Source organism: Falco cherrug, chromosome 7 (genome assembly GCF_023634085.1).
Source record: "Falco cherrug isolate bFalChe1 chromosome 7, bFalChe1.pri, whole genome shotgun sequence".
In the NCBI taxonomy this organism is placed as follows: Eukaryota; Metazoa; Chordata; class Aves; order Falconiformes; family Falconidae; genus Falco; species Falco cherrug.
In genome coordinates this window covers 21,437,442-21,451,200 of record NC_073703.1, presented here as the reverse complement: position 1 = coordinate 21,451,200, position 13,759 = coordinate 21,437,442, and the positions used below count along the sequence as shown (strand labels likewise).

Genomic DNA, 13,759 nt, shown 5'->3' with positions numbered 1-13,759 from the left:
AACTTCATAAAAACCAATGGGAAGTTTTTATCCTGTTTCGCGTACACAATATTTCTGCCACATGGAATACTGTTTCAGTTCTACAACCTGGATGCCTTAATCCTTGTGAAATCTCTGCCTGCCTGACAATTAAGTTGTTACAACATGCAACACCCAAACTAACTTTGTTTTTCAGTCTTCCATGAGAAGTTCCCCACCCAGCCTTTTTCTCAGCAGTTCTTCCAAATACTGGTGCCTAGGGAAAAGAAAAAAGATCCTACATACTATTACGCTAATCTGAAGTATCTTTGTGTAATTTTTCAAAAATGGAAAAGTGGTGTGATGTTAAAAAAAAAAAAATAAACCTGAAGAACTGGGGAAGGATAGGCACTTCCTTACAGAGGTAGCTCGTTTTAGAACTCTACACAGCCGGAAAGCTTATGCTTCGTTTCACACCATTGCTTGCAACAGAAGCAGGATGGTCCAGCCCAGGCTTTGCAGATTGTCCTTGTTTCAAATCCTAGCTCATGTAATTCTTTTCCCAGTGTATACTTTGGATACCTTTACTGGAAGAAAGTTTCTTGTATGTGCTTTGATACAAATAATTCACTCAGTAAATTCAGGGAGTACTGTAGTGATACACCTGAAGTACAGATTTTTCTGGTCTGTTCCTTTTCACCTTATTTGGCATAAACTAGAAAAGCCTAATCTATTGCATTGCCAGTTCCCTCCATAATAGTGACAGTGGGTTTAAAAGCAGTCAGGACTGCCTTCTTCCAAGAGAATGACTAAACTGCATGAACGAACACCCAGCCAGGAAATATTTCTGTATCAGTCCAGTGCTTGGTAGGCAAGTGAGGCAACCTAATGATACATTTTCCTAGGAACTTAAAAGATTTATTTCACAACTTGAGTAGCTTTTTAGTGGCTTTGTCTTTTTTTTTTCTTTCTTTTAAAAAATCTAACATAACAAACATCCATGACTGCACATCTGAAATGTCATTGTTAAGGTACACAGTTGAAATGAACTCTTAAGTGTTTGGGAGAGCTTTAATCGCAAGAGCAAGATCGGGAAGCTTTGTTCCATATATGACCGTATGACTTCTGTTCGTTTTTTTTACAGTTAATATGCAAAGTGTCTACTTTAAGAGCACTGTGTGGACGACATACAGAAAAGCTTATGGCATTTAAAGCAATATACCCAGACATTGTACGACTTCATTTTCCTCCACTTTACAAGGAGTTGTTCACTTCAGAATTTGAGCCAGCGATGCAAATTGATGGGTAAACGTATCACCTAAGCACTTCTAGAATGTCCGAAGTACAAACATTAAAACAAAAGAAAGGAAAAAAAAAAAAAAAAAAAAGAAAGAAAACCAAGACACTTTATATGGCCCTGCACAGACCTAGGGAGCCAACACACTGCACATCTCTTGGTGGTCGGGGTCAGGCGAAGGATGGGAAACAATGAAACAAAGTTGAACTTGTTTTTCTCATGCATATGATTTCCATTATGCCTACAAATATGGACCCTTTTTCTGTCTCAACTTCTCAATCCTTGACCTCTGTTTACACAGACTGAGGGTACTAATGTCAGAAGGTTGTCTTCTCTTGTAGTTCACTGCCCAGACTTTTGACAGAACAATCAATTTGTTGATCAGAACAGAGAGTCCACCTAGTAATCAGCGACTGGTGTGCATTGCAGAGATTTCAGCATCAGTTTGCACAACTTGCTCATTGTTTCATGAAGGACGATTTTTTTCACCTACCACTGTTTGCCAGTAGACAGAACGGCATGAAAAGGGTCCATAGCAATAGCAACAATAGCATTATAATATATTACAGGGTAAATGGGCATGAAGACTATATATAGCAAAAGAGATATTGTTTATATATTGTTTTAATTAATATAAAATGTAGTTACTGGTATAGCTTTTCTTGTTGAATTGATAAGGCACTTTCATTTTGCACCTTTTTCTTTAAATTAAATGCTAGCGTGTTCATTGTTGTGTTGCATGTGCACCAGAAATTCAAGTTTAACTGAAAAAGGTTTGGCAGGTACTGGTACATTGGGAGGTATTTATGCTGCTGTTTTCCATGTTACTTTTAAAGAGAGGCTGGTCATATCCTGAAATGGTTACAGTGGTTTGTTTTTTTTTAAAGAGTTGAAAATTATGACAATTTTCTAAATTAAAATCAGCTTTTCAGCTGTTAAATGCAAGGGTACTTTTTATTTTCAAATCTTTCAAACCTGGATGTTTAAAATTACATGCCTAAATTCAAATTTAGGTGCACAAGTCAAAAGCCTCATTTTCAAAGGTGCTGAGTTTCCGTGGTCAAAGTTAAACTAAGCAATTACAGATCGTTTACAAATGAGTAACACAGCGTCCTTGAAAATCAGGCTATTAAATAACATGTCTTTCTGCCCACTGTAAATCCAGGTTTGAAGATATTTACTCAAGTCTATATCTGCAGTAAAAGTATGTGTGTATGACATGTATGTTGAAAAGTAATTTTTATACATAATATTACATACTTTTGTACTCCATATCGTAAACAATGCCTTCAAATTCCAAACTCTAGCCTATGAGACACCGACCCATGTTCTTCCAGCATCCGGCAGTTCAATTTCAGGTAGCTGAACAGAGAAGTCCATTGCTCTCCTTATTTAAAAAGATGCACTTTAAAGTTGATGAGGACAGAGTAACGAACTAAAGACACGCTGTTGCTAGAAAGCATTCTTCTGTACTCTGTATAATGCCTGGAAATCATTAATACGATAAATCTGCATTCTGTAATTCTGAAATTGTGATTCCCATTTTGCATAACTAACCAATAAGCTGAATCTCACAGTCTTTGTTATTATTAATTACCATTCCCTTTAGGAAGAACACTGTCTCAGAGCACATTTAGCAAGTAAACCTAGTTCTGAAGGAAGCAGATTCACGATAAACAATATCACAAAATAAACTCTGGCTGGCTGAGCCAGAGGTGCATAATTGGTCTGAATGAGATGAACATGTATAACCGAATGCTATGTAAGCCTACACAAATGAAGTTTCTGATGAAGTACATAAGAAAAAGCCAGAAACTTTAAAAAAGAAAAAGGAATGAGATGGAATGTGCTCCACTGCTTTAATTTCCAAGGATAAACAGTCTCTTACATATATTAGAGTCGCTGAGAAGTAACAGAATTGAAGAGAAGCACACCAAAGCCTAACTATTTTAAAAAGGAAAATTAGGTCAGTGGGTTATTATAAGCAAAACAGAGGTTTATTCTGTGATTTAAGTATGTTTCCTCTGAGGTCAAATTGAGACATTTAGCTATGACACCTATTAAAAATTCTGTAGTCTTCCCCATCAGGGAAGTTACAGCTATCACTGATCTCTGTGGTTTGAAAGGAGGGGTAGATGAGCATCATATGTTTCACCTTCAAAGCAGTAAGCCCCTGGAGTACGGGAGGAGAGCACCTGCACCTCTGTGAGCACTGGGATGGAGGCATGAGGGGGCTTTTGGAAAAAGCCCACAGAGCCATCTTTTTACTGCTCCATCCTGCCTGCTCCCGAAGTGGTGGCTCGCAGCCCAGCACATGCTCTCTTTAGTCCTACTGAAACACTCTTCCTAGAACCATTGTTTACTTTATTGGAGTAACTGGCATGATATGGTACTTTCATTCTAACGTGTGTTTCTATTTTTAAAGCAACCCTTTTAACTAACAAATGTTTTCCGAATGTGACCAGCCTTAGGTGCTAGTCCTGTAAAGACCAACTAAACTTAATTTCAGTGTCAACTAATGAATAATGAAGTAAGACCTGTACTTTTTTAGAGAGTGAGGTACAACTCCTACTTCTGACAATAAGCAGACTACCAAGCAAAATATTTGGGGATTAATTTTCAGTCACATCCTTTTCTTACCTTTTCCTGATGAATATTAGTACTTTACCAGGCATCTAGGTGCTGATGGTTTTGTTTGGTATCTAGTTCAGCATATTTACACCCATAAGTCATTGACAACACGGACTTTGGAGCATTTACTAATAAAATACAGAACAATAAAAAGGTTCCCTATAGAGCCTTAGCTGAAAGCCCTTTGCATCTGAAGACAGCTTGTGACGTGAACATCCAGGCCAGAAAGTGCTATCTTTTTTGTCCTGTGTACTCACACCTTGTTAAATCAGGCTCTGCGTACATACCCCAGGTAACTCAGCTTTCCTGATTACAGTTAACAGCTGCTTGGCAGTAGAGTATTGTTTTTGTGTTGCTCTTCATGGAGAGGGGAAAAAAGGGGTACAGCATGGCAGATGTGCTGATAAGACTTCTGTTGCCAAGGAGGCTTTTATGAAAGGAGACACAGAATAATGTCAGTGGCGGCTGAGGGCAACGGCCATACGCATGTAAGAACCCAGCGCAGCAGAGGAAATGCACTCTGCAGAACCTCTGGGACTATGGCCTGGTATCAGATGATCAACTGAATATTCAGTTAAAAAACATACTGGGTGGGGGTCAATGGATATTCACATAAGTATTTTCATAATCTGCCCTGTTCACTACAAACAAAAACATGAGGATAGGTGGTAATATATCCATTTCAAATGATCTGTTCCTTAAAGTCTGCAAAGAGATTGTCACTGGGTGTTCTATCTATCCACAAAGATGTTTTCAGGCTTTCTATGAAAAAGATACTATACTATGCTGTCCTTTGAACACCCTAATATACTTCGACATAGCCAGCAAAACTATGGGATTAGGTGGAAAGGGAGGCTGGTTTTAAGTTTGGTTGTTCTTTATTAAAGCTTACCTATCTTAGTATGGATACCAAGATATCTGTGCGTGTATGTGCACCTGTGTGTGTGTGAGAGAGAGTACATTTGTGTGCGCACATGAATATATGCGTGGGTACGTGTGAGTGGCTGCTTCTAGGCTGTTAAGTGTCAATGGAATAAAGAAAATGTATTCAAAATACTTAAGTCAAAAATAGAAGGTGGAAAAAAGAATTTATTCTATACAAAGCCTTGTCTGGACCACTTTAGAGAGACTTCTATTTTTTTAACCCTTCTATAAATGTTTGATGGCACTTGAAATATTCCTGCAATAAAATGTGATTTGTGTAAACATTAAAAAAAAAAAGATTTTGTAATGTGAAACAATGAAAGAAAGTAATGTAATTTTTCTAAAAAACAAAAAAAAAACAAACGAACGAACTTTGTATTATTTTCTTGATGGAATTTGTCTATTTGTCTTTGGAAAACTTTTTATTTCATTGAATGTGCCATAGTAGAGGTGTGTTTTCCTTTTTCTTTCCTTTTTTTTTTTTTTTTTTTTACATTTTTAGATTAAAGGAATAGCTGTGTTCCGACATTCCAAAATGCAAGATGACATAGCAGTCATGATTAAAAGGTTTGATTAGTAAGCTTCAATCATTGTTGCTTTTTTTGCACATGTTCTTCATTCCTCTACAGTGCAATATGTACATAGAGCACTTGCGGGTGTAACCTTGATCCCTCAGGGAAAAATACATATTTGTACAGGATTTTTCTTTTTTTCTTTCTTTTTCTTTTTTTTTTTCTCTTTTTTTTTTTTTTTTTTTTGCTAAGGAATGTCGATTGAATCACTTGTCTGTTGTTGAGGGGCAGCCAGATAATAATCCTAAACCACTGTCACAAAACATTGATTGTTTAAATTTTGTGCCCTTTTATTATTTAAAAACAAAAAATAAAAGTTATTTTCTGACAGTTCATTGTGCTGATTGGTGAAAAAAAGGGTAAATAGATAAGCACCTTATGATTGACTTAACTGTGAATGACAATCCATCTCGTTGCCAACAACAGAAGCCCTATCATTTTGGAGCTGGGGTTAAGAGTCAGAAACTAATGTGCTCAGGGATCTTCTAAAACTCAACAGGGTGGCCAGTACTACTGGTGGAACAAATTACTTTTAAAAAAATATGCTAGTATTTCTTCCCTTCCCCCTCCCCCCAAGGCACAAGAGAACTGGATATTATTTTTACCTAAGTGCTCTAGGTGTGCCTCATTCTTGTACTCAGTTTTTGCAGTATAGCTGCTCTTTGGTCTTTATTTTGTTCAAAACAAAAGTACTCCGAACAGTGCAAAGGTTTTGCAATTGTGTTTTAGAAAATAAATTCATGCTGACTCATTAAATAAATTATTTAAAGTACTTTCAATACCCTCTGGACACTTTTATAATGATAGGACTATTTTTCCAGCTGAATTTCAGTGTTTTGCAATAGAAAATGGGTTTACAGTATTTAAATTATTGTCAAAGGGAACAAATCAGGTTATGGTAGTACAGTAAGCATGGAAAGGTAATGATTAGGTTTTGGCAATGAAGTCACATAGAAAAGAACATAGATCCGCAGGAATACAAGAACAACGTTTCAGACATTGTCTGTCATTGTTGCGTTTGCTTCATGGTAAAGCAAAAAAACCTGACTGGAAAGAAACACTGAGGTTGAAGACATTGTCACATCTAGTACATCAAATACAGCAATTCCAAGTGATGACAATAGCACCAAAACACAGCAATGTCTAGAAAGTGTCCAAGTGCCAAACTGTAGAATTCTAGAAGCCTGATCCAATATTTTACCTGAAAAAGCAGGTAGAAAAGTACAAACAAAATGAGCAAGATTTCGAGACTTTGGGTAGACTGGGAAAAGAGTGAATTTCTCCACCAAACATGTCTGCTTGCAAAAAGCATCAATTCTCCAATATTTTAAGTTATTGAGGGGTTTTTCACTGGGTACATGGCTTCCAGTTGTTTACTTCAGGTTGCTTAATAAATAGGGAAAGCTTTCTTACAGTTTTACAAGCTGACAGTCCAGTTTAGCTTGGAATGGCCTTCCAAGGCAGGCAACTGCTTAGCAAGTACGACCTCTTGATCAGTTGATGTTCTGGCATCTTCAGTAGAAGAAAATTCCTATTGCTGATTCACAATAGAACATATTCTTTACACACTTGCCTAACAATTAAACATACTGTTAATATGTACAATCTGTAAGATGTTTCAACTATGTAGTGTGGTGATCCAAATATTACAGTATCTTTTTTTGGATTGGCATACGTTCCCCAGTCTGTACTTGATGAACAAAAGAGGTTGCACAGTGTAAGCTGTGTAAACGACGTGTATTCTTTTTCTCTACACATTCCTAAACTCCCTAATGTAGATAAACTTCTTAATATAAAAGTCAGAAACAGCATTTACTATCCAATATCCAAAAATAATAAGAATTTTCTCTTTGAGTATTCAGTATGTGAAATTCTATATGTGCTAGCTGTTTCAGATTGCACAGAACACCTTTATTTTCCTTAGCTGGAGAAATATAACTATTAGAATTATTTTTTAATTACTAATGCTAATATTTATTACTTTAAAAGTTTCATCCATGAATATATTTGAATATTAGTGTCCTATTTTCTTTATGCTTAAATATTCCTTCCAGTAAATCATTTGGTGGAAATGAGGGCAAATGCATACAGATACCAAATAAAACAACAAAAAGAAAAGTTTTAAAATTTAAATGAGTATTTATTTAAAAAATCATTGCAGTATGTGCTTTAATCCTAGTACTGTGATAATAGCTCACTAAATAATGCTAAGTCACTGGACTTGAGGGGAAAATATGTAATGTTTAGGACAATATACAGTCTATCTTTGGAACTTTATTCAGGTACTAAATAGAATTTGAACATCAAAATAAAGCTGTATTCTACCTTTTCCATATGTAATGTTGCTTTTTTATATTTTTTTTTTGCCTTTATCATTGGTAGAATATAGCAATAACTTTATAGCAATAAGTAGGCTATCCAAATAAGAAGCAAAACATGATAAAGGCTTCAGATCAATGCTCACAGGTTCATTTCTTCTGCCACAATATTCACTTGTACGTCTTCCCTCATAATCTCATCATTTCTTCAAGCTGAACTTCACAATCAAGTTGTTCAGCTTGTGTGACATCACACCTTTTTCTTAACATCTGCATGTTTTTGGTGTTCATATGTCCTTTGTATACTTGTTTTCCTGTAAGTCAGTGTTTCTCAAGGTTTCTGAAAGCACAATCTCTCTTGGCTATATTTCTTTGTAGGGCTCCATGTGTTGGAATGACCTTACTTTTTCTGGGGCAGGGAGTGCAAACCAGCTGTAATTACTGGCGGCATTCGGTAACTGAAGGAACTGGGCTGCTGCTGGTACTTGGGAACTCCATGGCGAGCGCAAATGCTTGCAGCCAACAGCCAGCTCTTCCAGCTCCTCCACACTGTGGGGGCTGAGCTGCAACCACTAAGTGGGACGAGTTTCCTGGCCGGTGTGCTCGTCTACAGCCTGCACAAGCACTCGCTCTGTACTAGAGAACCAAGCTACATTTGCTTGGTACAGCATTTTGATAGGAATCTAAACACTTTGGCATCTTTCAAATGTTTGTGACTTTCAGTTTGAGAAACACTACCCTAAATTACCCCACAAAGTCTTAATGTAGATGCACAAACTTTACAGGAACTTGCAATCTGTAACGCTATCTATATCTAATGCAGAGAATTCATAAGCAATACAGTGAATTTTATTTCACAAAAAGGCATACGTACTGTACACCTTTCTAAATCCAAAAGTTCCTCATTTCTACATTGATTTAGAAACAAGTTACAGAACAGTGGTGAATAATTGAACTATTAGGACATTAACTGGCTGCTTCTATATATGTAACTGTACTGTCTGCCTGCTCCTTTTCTGGAGATGTGTTTTTGTATTGGATGTTTGGGCCAATGGGAGGCTTCAAGCTACAATGTATTTTCCCAGATTAAATATATTTAACATACGACAAACCCCAGACAAGGCTTTTTAAAATGTATAAAGAACTGCAGTGTTAGGTGGTTTATTTGCAAACTGTTTTCAATGTTGTCCATTTTTATGGCACCTTTAACAATATTCTTGTTTCCAAAGTACAAAAAAAAAGGTTAAAAATACTCTAGCCATAACTGAATGTCAAGCAATAAAAACAAATGACTTTTTGTGCATAGATTTAAAAGAAATACAAGTTTTAGACATCTGCATGTAAATGCAATCTCTTGTTTACCGCTTTCTTAAACTTGAGCAACTGATTCCTTATTTTACTACTAATTTAAGGACTTGTAATGGCCTGTAAACATTTTATCTTGCTCTATTCTTTCAACTCTAACTTTGTCTCTGCTTTGGAGTCATAATATTTAATGTTGTTCTGCTCACCTCTATACAGTTAACTTTTTGCTTTCATTCTGTATAGATAAACTTATACTATAAACAGCCTACACAGTGCAAATATTTATCTGTTTATCAAATACCACATTATGCTGTATAATATCTGTTTTACTATATAATCTATTTTAGACATAGCTGTTTAGAACTAGAGTGTGCTATTTTTGTGTTTTTCTGATGTGTGGTGCTAGATAAGTTACTTTTGTGAACAAAAGCAAACAAACCCCTTTTATTCCTAGACAATACCACCTTTGGGTCTTGTTAATTTCACTGAGTATAACTATATATAAATATATATATATTTGTGTATATATATATATACACCAACATATGCCCAACAAGTACCTGTATCAGAGTACAAGATTTGGGACATGGTTTTCTCTTTAAATGCATAGTGTCATTATATAAATTATTCTATAGTATATTTAATAAGGAGAAAATTACTTCACCGGTACAGATACTTGATATCAAATGTAGAATTTTTTTCTACATTATTAACATTATTAATTATTAACGTTATTAAAAATGTTCTGTCCAGCTTGTTATCCTTTTGGTTACTAAAACAGTCTGCCTGTATTGTATCAGAAAAAAGAAAAACATCTAATCTGCCAGTATAAAGTAATTACAATATGCTGTCTGTCTGAAAGGGAGGTAGCTATTTGGCTTGTTGGGAGAGTTCTATCCTGTCATTGCATCTGATATTTATAGATGTTATTCTGCTGGGTGCCTTCCTCCCTCTTCACTTTAAATAGGATCTGTACACACTCAAACTGCGGATGTTACTAGGCCACGCCTACACACTTAACTCCAGTTACTGTAAATACGAATTTTCTGTAAATTTTCCATGATTGATTGATGGCTAAATTCAGCCCTTGGATATGCTTTATAAATCATGCATACATATCCAAGGACAGCCATTAGCGACTAAAGTTAATTAAGAAGTGGAATTTGCAATGTTTTGTCAGGTCTGGGGGTTTTGTTTTTATTTTTCATGTATACCTTAATTTACGTAGTCATGTACCCTTGAAAGTTTTCCTATCCCCTGTTCCTTCATTCTAGATAATTGTTTTCATGTTAATTCTTAAAAACTGATGGATATCAAATATCTAACTAAGGAGGTAATTAACCTTTTAAATATTTATTAGAATTTTTCTGTAATATTACTGAATTTATAAGATCTTTAGCAAAGATTTTTGAGCAATTTATTAAATACAATGTTTCTGTTTACTGCACTTTTTGATAATAGAAGGTAGTGAATTTTAAAGCCATGGTTCTTGGCTTCCATGCACTGCTTTTATACCCTCAATCCAAGGAATATATATATATAAATAATTTTTTTTAAACAGCAAACATACTGTTGTCCTAAAAATAAATACAAACTTTACTGCACCGTGGGTATATTTTCATAAGTGGAATGTTTTAACTGCAAACACTATCAGGACAATTATAAAAACCTCTTGAAGCTACAATCTTATTTAAATATAAGCCATGACAATTTTATTTTCCCTTGTTGATTTAAGTCACCTTTTGATATTTTCAAAGAGAAAAGGACTCGCTCTTAAATTTGTATGTACCAACATAATACCAGGAACACGTTCTCCCTGTTGTTTTAATAGTTTGATATATTTATGCAAAATCATTTGGTTAACGTATATTCTCCCTGTTTACTAAATGTTCAACGTAACAAGACCAGAATAAATGCTGATTACAAATAAACATCAGTTTGAAGATTAAGCACATAAGACTTCAAAAAACCTCGTTGAGTGATACGCTCAAATTTCTGTAAATACACACAAGTTTAAATGCAATTATACTGTACATGTAAATATATGCTGTCTGTTATGTGTACAGTATGTATAAATTCCTTTTCTAGCCACAATAAAACGTAAGCCATCAAGAGGAATACTAAAGTAGTATTGTACTAAACCTTTGCTAATGATCTTTACCCAATCACTTTTCACTTTCATGGACCTTTCCAACTCACTCTTACGATAGCCTGCTTATATTCAAGTTTGTTATTTTACTCAGTCCCGAAAAAAAGTATTTTGATTCATTTTGTAAATATGACTGTAAAAATAAGAGATTTAATGTTGTCTTTTAAATACTCCAATTTTCATTCTAATATGAATGTTGTTATATTGTACTTAGAAACTGTACCTTTAATATTACATTACCTTTATTAAGTGCATTGAACACATCGATTTTAGATGTGCTTTATGTACTGTTATCCTGTAATAAAACTTCAGCTTCTAATGGAAAAATCTGTCTTAATTTTTTGTCAGTAGCATCTAATTTGTTTTTCTGTATTGTGCTCTGTTAGGTTTGCTCCTTAAGAATGCACTGTTGCCCAATTGGAAAATTAGGCTGTGCTTTCAAGCACATTTGTCAGAGCTGTTTAGCACATACATCATGTAATGTTTGGGAGTAGGGAAACAAGACAACTCTGAGCACCTTTTAAGCTCCCCTTTGTGGCCAACTTTAAACCTCCTCAGAATGAATATGCATTAATCTAGCTTCCCTTTCCTTGAAGGTCTTGCTTGAAATCACAGTTCACTGGATCAAGTGAGAGATACAGGAAACCTGGCTTAAGGCCTTCCCAGTGGCTTTGGAAATACCACTTTGGGCTAGATCTAAATGAGTGTTTGGGTATCAAAACTGACATTTTAACACAATTTAGGCATCAAAATTCAAAGTTGTAACTCCACCCTGCTGTGCTAACTTTGGGAGCACCTGAGTGTCAGCAGCATGCTTGGTCTTTAGATTGCAGGCACATAAAATTCTACTTCTGCACCTACCCAGAAATTCCTATCTTGACAGAGCTTTAACAGCTCAGTATTTATATGTCTGACCATAATCCAGAAATAGGTATTAGCATTCATCTTTGAAGCACTGTATCTGGAAGCAGCCTCCACCTACAGATCATGTCTACAAAAAATAGTAGTGCAAGTGATCACTTGCTTTAGAACTGTAGCACTGAGTAGTGCCATTTGTTCTACAGCAGCTCCATGATTAAACCAGTCTTTGAGACACTGAAAATCCAGATTTAAGTTTCTCATCTTCAGGACATGATTCCTGCCCCATCTTTCCACTCACAGGAGAGTTCCTAACCACCAAGGTGACAAGTTAGACAGCAACTATATAAACAACTACGTAAGTTCAACGTAAAACGCAGGAATTTTTCTGAAGCAAGAGGCGAACAGAGGACTGCCATGCCCACCCATAAGGAAAGCTAAACTGTAGGTTAGGAGGCAGTGGTTTTGACCCCTGACCAATTCACAGAACGGTTTCGTTTCACAGGGACCTCCAGAGCTCACAAGTAGGGCCACCTAGAGCCTGTTCAATCAGCTTTTGAGTATCTCCAAGGATGAAGACAACACAACCTCCCTGGGTGACCTGTGCCAGCGCACAGTGACCCTCACAGTGAAAAAGCTTCCTGATGTTCATCTTTGTGCCACAGAAGTAAAAAGATCACATAGGAGCATAGGAAGTAGCATGGTTTAAAACAAAACCCAAAAATGGGCACTGCAGATTTTACAAGAGATGCAGACTGAAGTAGGATTTAACCCGCCACATTTACAATCTCAGATAGTTCTACTAAACATTCAGCTATGTAACTGTTGTCATACCTGGGTTTTAAAGATTACTCCTTGCAAAGCTACCTCCAGGACTGGGCTCTGGGTGGATCCAGTAGGGAGACAGAAAGCTTTCCATTTCTCTGAGATACACAAGCCAAAAAAGGGCAGAATTAAAATCAAATAATGTCCTTAAAACTGATCTGCCAGCAAGCTAAAGACACTCCTTTGTTGGTGGGTTTAGACATCGTTCTGAATTATCTCAGTATTTTTATGTATTTGTATATAGTGACCAGAGTTTTAGTTACAGGACTAGGTGGGTATTTTGCTTCGTGCCACAATCCTCACTTCCCTCTTCATTTCTCTTATCTGTAGCACTGTGAAGGGGATCACCTTTCCCTGTAACACCACAAGCAAATGAGTTTCCCTCACCTAGACCTACAGGTACTGACTATTTAATTCCACATTTTACCACACTGGGAAGCCTGATCACCAGAAAGAAAGGTTTTGTGGCTCTGTCCGCATGTTAACAAGTGGGAAGTGAGCCAGGGAAATGGGAAGCCTGGGAGAGGAGGAAAGGTCATAAATGCAGCAACTTTCACGGGGCACCTCAGCCCCTCACCACAGCCCCGGCCCTCTCAGGGAGGAGCCGCCCGCTGGAGCCCTGCCCCGCCCGGGCCTGCCACCCCTGCGCACCCCGGGCGGCCACTGCCACTCGAGGCACCGCACCTGATCAGGGATGAACCTCAGCGACGAACGTGGAGGCGGAGCAGAGCCCGCGGCGCGGGGAGGCCAGAGGCACGCGCCATCTCCCGGTGAGGCGAGGCGCGGCGGGCCGCACCCTCACCCCGCCCCGCAGCGGTGCCGCCTGCCACAAGATGGCCGCCGCAGCCCTCTAGCCGCTGCTCAACCCCACGCTGCCATTGGCTGGCTTACACTTGATCCCGCCCACCGGGCGCCCTGCTAC

The 13,759-nt window shown here is 37.2% G+C and overlaps 1 protein-coding gene and 1 long non-coding RNA gene across 5 annotated transcripts in view; one reads left to right on the top strand and one right to left on the bottom strand.

Annotated features, from left to right (window-relative positions):
* RORA (RAR related orphan receptor A) overlaps positions 1-11,481 on the top strand; it is a 384,590-nt gene extending 373,109 nt beyond the window's left edge. For all 4 annotated transcript variants that reach the window (XM_055717422.1, XM_055717425.1, XM_055717423.1 and 1 more), the window contains one exon: positions 1,103-11,481. In XM_055717422.1, coding sequence (XP_055573397.1) covers positions 1,103-1,267 — 165 coding nt within the window. In that variant the 3' untranslated portion in view covers positions 1,268-11,481. The remainder of the gene's footprint in view (positions 1-1,102) is intronic.
* LOC129736585 (uncharacterized) overlaps positions 1-13,759 on the bottom strand; it is a 29,000-nt gene that overhangs the window by 15,001 nt on the left and 240 nt on the right. The window contains exon 2 of the long non-coding RNA XR_008733391.1: positions 12,847-12,935. This is a non-coding gene — a long non-coding RNA (uncharacterized LOC129736585). The remainder of the gene's footprint in view (positions 1-12,846; positions 12,936-13,759) is intronic.